The sequence below is a fragment of the Cylas formicarius genome, unplaced genomic scaffold (genome assembly GCF_029955315.1).
Source record: "Cylas formicarius isolate icCylForm1 unplaced genomic scaffold, icCylForm1.1 PGA_scaffold_10__41_contigs__length_53128322, whole genome shotgun sequence".
Taxonomy (NCBI): Eukaryota; Metazoa; Arthropoda; class Insecta; order Coleoptera; family Brentidae; genus Cylas; species Cylas formicarius.
The window spans coordinates 8,977,696-8,987,167 of NW_026844214.1; the positions used below are offsets into that span (position 1 = coordinate 8,977,696).

The 9,472-nt window shown below is 35.6% G+C and overlaps 1 protein-coding gene and 1 long non-coding RNA gene across 2 annotated transcripts in view; one reads left to right on the plus strand and one right to left on the minus strand.

Moving 5' to 3' along the window:
- LOC132706516 (uncharacterized) overlaps window positions 1–9,023 on the plus strand; it is a 32,046-nt gene extending 23,023 nt beyond the window's left edge. The window contains exon 5 of the mRNA XM_060677879.1: window positions 8,110–9,023. Coding sequence (XP_060533862.1) covers window positions 8,110–8,898 — 789 coding nt within the window. The 3' untranslated portion in view covers window positions 8,899–9,023. The remainder of the gene's footprint in view (window positions 1–8,109) is intronic.
- LOC132708243 (uncharacterized) lies at window positions 1,635–4,188 on the minus strand. Its single transcript, XR_009619883.1, has 3 exons — window positions 3,914–4,188; window positions 1,846–1,947; window positions 1,635–1,772 (listed from the first exon to the last, which is right to left on the minus strand). It is a non-coding gene; the product is annotated as an uncharacterized LOC132708243 (long non-coding RNA).
- Window positions 9,024–9,472: the final 449 nt, after the last annotated feature.

Genomic DNA, 9,472 nt, shown 5'->3' on the forward strand with positions numbered 1-9,472 from the left:
ATCTAAACTTGGCCAGATAATCTTAAATAATTCAAATATATTCAAAACTTATTATAAAATATCACAAAATCACACTAGGCCTTAAAATGCTGGCACCAAATTTGACAGACCCTCCCCCAAAAAGTGACCTTTATACCTTTTGTTATTGAGTAACAACCAATAATTTGCGCATAGACAAGGGGACAGAGGTGAGTTGCGTAGAAGTCGATCACGCGTCAGCTGATATCAGTGGCAATGTTGGAAAACCTTTTTTATGATACGTTTCGAAAAAGCTTCTCACGAATATATTAAGGATTTTTCCCGTATCTCGCGTAGATACAGATGCAGAACAAATTATGACAAATGTGTATGAATAATAAGAGGTATTCATTAACCAAGAAGTTTTAAAATGAATATTCTGGATAAAATAGTTTGCCCAGACCGTTCCTACTTTGAATAAACTGAAAAGGAAGCTAGAAACCAATATAATTATTAGCTGTGTCAACCTCCATAGAGTTATTTGTAAAATCGAATTTCAAACAAGCGCACAGATATCGCCCGTAGATTTAATTATCGTTAGGAAATGAAAGAGTGTAGATCCCAAAACCGATGTATAATGAAACTTGGTTCAATACATGCGATACAGTACTCGAAGGATAGGTTGGTTCTAGAAAAAACTGTTAGACAAAAGTACCTTCCATTAAAGGAAAACGCGTGAGCATAATTCACAGTGGATCAGATGCAGAGAATATTAAAGACTCTAGCGTGGACTATTACGAACATACAAGTGCAGAACTTTTTTAAAACTGGGTTCAAAATTATCTTTTAAAGGATAGTCCGGATACAAGTGTCATTGTAATAGATAATGCAAGCTATCAGAGCTGTCTGCTACAAAAAGCAACAAATCCATCAAGTATAAAAACTTAAAAAATCAAGAATATTAAAACATAATGACATTTATTGTATTTTCGAATTATTAACTTCATATGCTATTAACGAACAATATTCAATATATTCAACTCCACAGAACTTTTGTGGCACCAAGTAAAATCAAATGTGAGAGCAGAAAATGTTACTCCTATAATGTACTGAATTTAATTAATGTCATCGTGTACTAATGTGATTTTATAATACCTAAAAACATAATATTTAATCTTTAAAAGTCCGTCGCTGATATTCTGTCCTACAATACCGACGGGTGTTGTCATCGGCAGATTATTTCGACAATTGCCGTCAAAAATCAAGACGATATATTTTGAGCTAAATCGATATCTTGAGTCATGCCCTAATCTATATTTCTGACAATATGTAATGGCACTCTTCTCTGCTCACGCGGATTATCTGCAACAATTCTGACTCTGGAGCGTAAATTGACCTAGTAAAGTCTATTGGTTACCACATGGGTGGCCTGAAACAAATTTTGAGTGCCCTGACAGAGGTGTTATACTTGTCGGGCTTAGGATCTCTGCAATGCTGAGTTTGGGGCATGGAGTGGATCACCACCACAGTGATAATTTCAGATTTGTTCTATATGGTTGTTTATTTTGACTTAAAACTTAACACCAGATATAATTGTGTTAATAAAATAGTTATATCACGAAAAGTATGTAAAATAATAAAATAAAACATGAAAAGCTTTCACTAATGCGTATATATTGAATATAACAATATGCCCGAAAGAATACCGTACAGTCGTTGTTCCTTCGTCGTCGGCGACGGGAATACCTGTATCTATCAACAGCAGTTTCTTTATGAAACCCTTAACTTCGTCTCTTTTATGGTCGTACATACATCTAAATTTTAGACATTGCGACGTTGTCAATAACATATTTTTCAAAATAAATTTGAAATCCAAACTTTACTTACCTAATTTCCCTCCTAACAGAATGACTTGGTTGAAATCAATCAATTATTTTTCCTCATAGGTGTGTCTTAAACAATGTCCTTTCCAAAAGGCTTCACAAAAATCTAAAAAGTGCAGGGATTTTAAAAAATCGTCCTTAAATCGTTTTGATGATATGCCTTTAATTATTTACGAGCAGATTTATCATCTAAAGCGTTATCGTTGGAATTAGAATGTGTTTTCGCAATATTTTTATATATATTTTCATCAAACGAACGATGCCACTAATAAAATTTTCAATTCGGTTCTGCTGTACAGGGTGACTCTGAAATTTTGTACGGTTTTTATTTCAATTGAAGGCAGTAAAATATTCTCTGCTAGTAGTGAACTTCTGGTAGATTATTTAAGTCACACAAAATTTTTACACAAGAATAAATAGTACAAGTACATGACAACAGTGTGCGCGTGTAGAAAACATTTTTCATTTCATCCTTTAAAAAAGTTCGATTTACTAATAATGAAATGACAATATACAGACTCTAGGATTTTTCGTTGGTAGAAAAATTGAATGTCCGGTTTCGCAGCAAAAACCGACGCAGGAGGGGAATCCAGAAGTTTTGTAAAAATTATTAACTTTTACTAAGCTCCACGCACGACTTTGTGAAACAGGTTATTTTAAGAGGTTTATAACCGTAATAGCAAGTAAAGGTCAGAACAGTTTAGATCGAGGGAGCAGTCCGAATACAATTGACATAAACTCTTCAACAAGCTCCAGGAAATTGCATAGACATTAAATATTAAACTCCTTTGCATAGAAATTTTACTCTAAGAACAGCATTGTGCTACTGGTAACTAACTAAAATAGTAGCAAACTGACATTTTTATCTTTGTTGTTATTTAGGGATAAAGTTTGTTTCTCTCGAAATTCAGTAAAGTAATTTTAATAATAATCACGTGACGTTAATGCACACGCTCTGTTAGACGAAAAGTTGTCCGTCAATATTTGGGTTGGAATTATTAGCCTTAATTTTCTTCCGCCTAGACCCACCAACCAATACCAACCTTTTTTAGAAAACGTCTTACTTGAACTTTTACGCACTGTCCTACGTGAGCAATTTGAAGCGGTTGACGCAGAAATACGTTTCTATCGGTTCTCGCGGCGCTACTGTCATATTTTAGCGGAATGCATGACGCGACGACGTATTATGTTGAAAACCGTCAAAACGCAGCGCTGCTTCAGCGGATGTTTCAAATAAAATACGCTTCGCCCTGCTTTGATCCGCTTGACTACATGGAGCGCCAACAAGAAGCGTTAAAAAGTCTCTTGTGTTTTGTTACGTAACACATGTTACGTGCAAATGTGAATTCCAATACCACAAAATAGAGTAGCGTGCGGGACAAACAAGGTCAAGTTGACTTTACAACTTACAAGTCGAGTACCGTGCGATCAATTTATCTTGATAACATTTTAATTGCCAATAACTTTTTTGTTTTTAGAGATAGACAAAAAAAAGTAGGGTTAGCAGCCAAGTTTTTTCCAACTGACGTATAAAACAAACCACTATCAATTTTCAATCACTTCATTCAATTTCATTTCACTTCGAACACTCGAAGTGTTTTCGGAGCGCGAGCATTGAAGATGCCAAGTGAGATTTTGGCGAAACGTCTGCAGGATTCCAGTCGGATGCAAGATTTGCAGGATTCCAGTCGGATGCAGGATTCCAGTCGGAGTTCAACGAGCGAACGGATGATATCCCGGAATATAGTGTCATCACATTTTTCCATCCGTGAATCAATACGTGAGAATATATATATATATATATATATATATATATATATATATATATATATATATATATATATATATATATATATATATATATATATATGATTAAGGCTTATATATCAGAAGATTGATAGTGTTTTTTATAATACATTACTTGCAAAAAAAAACTTGGCTACTAAGTCAACATTTTGTTTTTTTGTTTACCTTGATATCTCCAGAAGCAAAACAGTTACAACCAATTAAAATGTTAACAAGATAAATTGAACGCAGGGTACACTGACTCCTACAGATAGATTATCACTTACTGATTAAAAAAGCGTTTCAAAAATGTTGTTTCTCCGATGTGAGTGTTGAGGTTCTATTTGATGCAACTTGAGTTCGTTGAGATTGAGGGCTTTTATTCCAAATTCTGCTGTGCATCAGACCAGTTCTGTTCAATATATTCATAGATGACCTCATATCATCTGCGACAAGCTTGCCTATGTAGATGACCTAAAACTATATTACTACATCAAAACCGTATGACTCTCCAGGCTAACATCAATATTGTCCGTCAGTGGTGTACTAAAAATAAATTCAATCTTAACATTAGAAAATGTAATGTGGTTTCTTACCACCGCACAAAAACTTTACAGTATGGATGGTATCCTGACTAAGCTTAAGAAAGTAAAGGATCTGGAATTTTATTTGATCAGATTTAATTTTTTATACCTCAGACATCTTTGAAAAATGGTTTTCTAAAAAATTGTTTCCCATTATTCTACCAAACAGTGTTGTTGTGCTGGACAACGCGAGCTACCATTCTGCACAAGCGGAAAAAATACCGAATTCATTATCGAATAAAGAAGTCATTTAAAATTTTTTACTTTACTGTGCTATTTTGGAAATTCCTACACAAAGAAGCAGTTATTCGAAGTTATTAAAACGGGAACGTTTAATGAGAAGTATAATGTGGACAACTTGGCCATCGAGCAGGGTTTCAAAGTTGTCCGTCTTCCACCATATCACTGCACTGCACAGAAGTCCCAGAATTAATTATTAATGTGGGGGACGAGTCCAGCAACGATAATGATTATTTTAATGTAGAATAAATTTTTTTAATACATATTCTAGCATATTTTTATAGCTAAATTTACTCCTTCATTTATATTTATAATAAACATTTTAAAGTAAGGATGGATTTGTCGCCGCATGGACTAATAATAAACGAAGAATCTCAGTGATGAAACTCTACACAGATCCGTCTATTTATCTATTGCGGTTAGACCTTCATAAAAATTTACTAAAGTTAAATACCGGATTATGTCGTAAAAACGGTATATCGTAAAGTGAACTATACTAAATAGCCAAGTGAAATGTAGTGAAGCAAGGTGAAGCGTATATGAGAACCGGGGCCTTTAATGTACATCAGAGATCGACGAGCGAGGCGACATAGGGTTAGACTTGTCGGACATATTAAAATAATGCACAACACGGTGCTTAAAACAAATCAATGATCTTATTACTTAATTGATTAGGAAAGCGAAAAATAAAATATAGGAGTTATTCAAAATCCGGCCTAACCAATGCTTCTATAAAGCCTGACTATGTTCGCCGGGTAGCATTCCGTTCACTTTGAAAAAACACCAATGTGAGGGAATTATAACTGTTTAGGCTAGACCGATAAATAATGCGAGTCAAAAATAAACATTCCATAACACCCAAAACGAAATATGAGAGAGTATCGCCACTTAAAGCTAAGGGCGCCGACATGTATTTCTATGAAGCCGTCCTGCGTTGGCGCCTCGAGCGACGTCGCGCGATACCAGTGTGAAGTTAGCAACAAAAGTTGGCAGCAAAAATTACAGAAAGAGCCGAACAACCAGTGGTAGCGAAGAGTTCTAAACCAGTTTAGGAAGCAACTAATTCAAAATAAATAGACGTTTCGCTATCATTTCCAGAAAAAACTAAAAAATTTTAAATATTTTTTTCTACTTTAGTCGAAATTTATACATTTTCATTTCTTGATAAAAATGTGGCTACAAGGGTTAACTTTCCTTTCCAGTAAAAACAATCTCCTGCACTCCCGTACGGGAGTCGCTATATAAAAATATATATAAAATATTTTCCTGCACTCCCGTACGGAACGAAACGAAAGCTAATCTTTGTGGACAGAGTTTCATCGAGAAATGAAAGTGTGTCAATTTCGATTAAAGTAGAACACAATTTGTACGACTCTTTAGTTTCACCCTATTGCAACTCCCGTACGGGAGGCAAGAGAATATTTTTCCTGGAAACAAAAATTAACTTTTGGCAACACATTTTCATAAAGAAATAAAAATGTATAAACTTCTATTAAAGCAGAAAAATTATATTTATTGTTGTGGTGAATGGTGTAGTTAAATGACTTAACGGGATTGCAAATAAAAGAGGCAGAAGGGTTCAGCACAGACTATATTTTCTTTATGTAATCGACATAACCTTAGATTAAGTAAACCAAAGAACAAGTAAAGGTTACATACGCTTCAACACCACCCCTTAAGCTTTACTTTTACAACATTTTAAATTAGTGTTTTACATATTATTCACATTTGAACGCCGATTTTATTACACATTTCTTTAAAATTGACATAACCTAACGGTTTTGTTGTTTGCTAATACTATATTCGGGACTTAGAGTTTTGAAGATATGATGGTGGAGTAGCGACAAGGGAATAGGGAATGAATCCTTTTTCTGCAACTCGTCAAGTATGTCTTCAAACACATTTGATAATTGCGACGTGTGCTTCCTAACTGAGGTTGCGTCATCTTTCTTGATTTCAAAGAAAGTATCGCAGAGTGTGTATAACCTCCGCATTGAGGATTGCTCATATACTGATACTAACGTGTCCCAAATTTCCTTAGCATTAGTTTTCTTTCGGACGTGCATGGCAGCATCTTCTTCAAGTGAAGTGCCAATAATGCGAGCTGCGCGCGCGTTATCATGTTGCCAACGCTTGTATTCTTCAGAGGGTTCAGAATTAATTTCAGGACCTGCAGGGCACGTTCGTAATCCACTGACGATAGTACTAAGACATTGTTCGTTTAAGCATAATTCTATTTGCCACTTCCAAGTTTTCCACTGATCGCTACTTGCTAACTTCCGAATATTCGCGCGACTGTAGTCATCGCCATGTTGCTGTCCTTCGGAAGCCATCCTTTTTTTGAGTTCCAAAATTTCAATACCGTAAAATGAAATTCGCGATAACTTTAAACACAGTCTCCAGCGTCACTCTGGGCTCAGCACAGACTATATTTTCTATATGTAATCGACACAACCTTAGATTAAGTAAAAAGAACAAGTAAAGATTACATACGATTCAACATTTATTACTTTTTAGTTTCACCCTATAGCAGCTGCCGTACGGGAGGCAAGAGAATATTCTTCCTGGAAACAAAAACTAACCTTTGGCAAACACATTTTCATAAAGAAATGAAAGTGTGTAAATTTCGATTAAAGTAGAAAAAAAATATTTATTACTTTTTAGTTTCACCCCATTGCAACTCCCGTACGGGAGGCAAGAGAATATTTTTCCTGGAAACAAAAACTAACCTATGGTAACACATTTGCATAAATAAATGAAAGTGTGTAAATTTCGATTAAAGTAGAAAAAAAATATTTATTACTTTTTAGTTTCATCCTATAGCAACTGCCGTACGGGAGGTAAGAGAATATTTTTCCTGGAAACAACTAAGAATGAAAGTTTGTAAATTTCGATTAAATTAGGAAAAAAATATTTATTACTTTTTAGTTTCACCCTATTGCAACTCCTGTGTGGGAGTGCAAAAGAATATTTTTACTGGAAACCAAAACTAACCTTTGTGGCCATATAAATTTTGATTAAAGTAGCAAAAAAATATTGAATACTTTTTAGTTTCACGTACGAGGCTGCAATCGAACTTTTTCTCTGGAAACGAAAGCCACTGAATTTGAATCAGTTGCCTTCTAACTTCAAACTGGTTAGCGAGATTGACACTGAAACGAATCCGACAATGCAAATTAAAATATTTTATTTTGATCTCGCGATCAGTAGCCTTTCGTTTGTGGGTAGCTACCGCACATGCATTTTGTTCGATGTGTCCGAAAACTTCTAGAATATTTAATAAGTACGATGAAAATTTGGCTAATGTAACAGAGATTATCCTCGTCCATCCAAAGAAAATTAAATTATTTGCTGGACTCCTTAAGGCGTCATATCAATGATGAAACTCACCCATTTTGTGCCCTTTTGTAACGTATCTTATTCGCCGGTCTTCTTCTTTTTTTGCGTAAGCTGAATATTTTCAGAAAAATAGATAGTACGACTTAGAACAACGCTCTCTGACATATCGCTCACGATGTAGTTCTCTACTTACATCGCGCGTATCCTACTCTCGTTGCTAGCATGGCACGTGTCACGCTACTCTCTTTGATCGCCTCCGTAGGGCGGAACGTTAGTTCTCATGTCTCTTGCTAACAACATGCCTCCGCTTTAATTTACAGACCGTCTCCCGAACACTGCAACAACAGATTGCTAAAGTCAACGTGCCAGGTTTAGAAGCAGAGACGGTTGGTAACAAAAAACTATATTCGGCAATTCTGCAAAGCGGAAATACTACCAATAAGTATCAAAAGCAAAACTCTATTATATCCAAATGCGATCTCACGAAGAACACAAGCTGCAGTAACCAGACAGATTTTAAAATGATCCCTTACAATAATTTAGCCTGTCGGCATTCAAATTTTTCCACACACCATGAACAGTTACGTCCCGGTTCAAACCATTTCTTTCCCAATTTTACCAAGTCGAATTGGTCGTTAAAAAATCAGAGCTACGCTTTCGCGAAAAGTACAAGAACACGGCCGGATTTGACTCAGCCATCGATTCGAGTGACCGCACCCCAGTTGATCATTCCAAATGCCAATTTTGTCGTAGTTCACGGAACTCCGACGCTTCAAAGAACTGCGCGGCCTAAATACCAGATTAAACGGTTTGCACAGAATACGGACACTATTCGAGACGCTCCTTTGCTAGCCAAACAAGATGACGCAACAAACAACGAGACCGATAGTCTAGTGATAGGAACGTTAAACGATATTTTCGAAGATTCATATCCGCGTGTAGCACTCACGGTAACCCGGACGGAAGAACTCGAACTCCAGGCTTTGGAGCAATACGCTACGTCCAACGAAATATTTCAAGAATTGGAAAGGCAAGCGATAGAACAGTACGAGGACGACAAAAATGTTACAGAGTGCCAGAACGATAATTCGACAGGAAATAACGCATAACAACCAAAATACAGTTAATATAGAATGCCATACGATATTATTATTACTTATTCGTATATTATTATACATACAATTATACTTAAGCTTTTATGGAATTTATTGTCTTAAAAAAAATTGGAATTACAACCAGTTTCATAATTGGTAGTCTATTTTTTATGTATATATAATAAAATTTTTATTTTATCTCCAGGAAGAAATAAAAAAGAATGTGTTTTTTTCAACCATTTTCAACTTCTTTATTCCGAGAACTTGAATGTTGAACATAGAGAACTACCGCCCGGTAGCTCTTCAATTTCAAGTGGCAAAAATTTTTGAGTCCTGTTATAATGATAGACTACAGAGGTTCCTTGAGAAATACTCTTTGATTTCTGATGCTCAGAACGGATTTAGAGCCAACCGCGCCACAACTACAGCTCTGGACTGTGCTCTGGAGCATATCCACAATAGCCCTTAATAACAAAACAGTCACATTAGACTTATTTTTTGATTTGAGCCGCGCTTTCGACACTGTCGATCACAGTCTGCTCTTAAAGAAACTGGAAAATATGGGCATTAGAGGTCCAGCAAACTCATG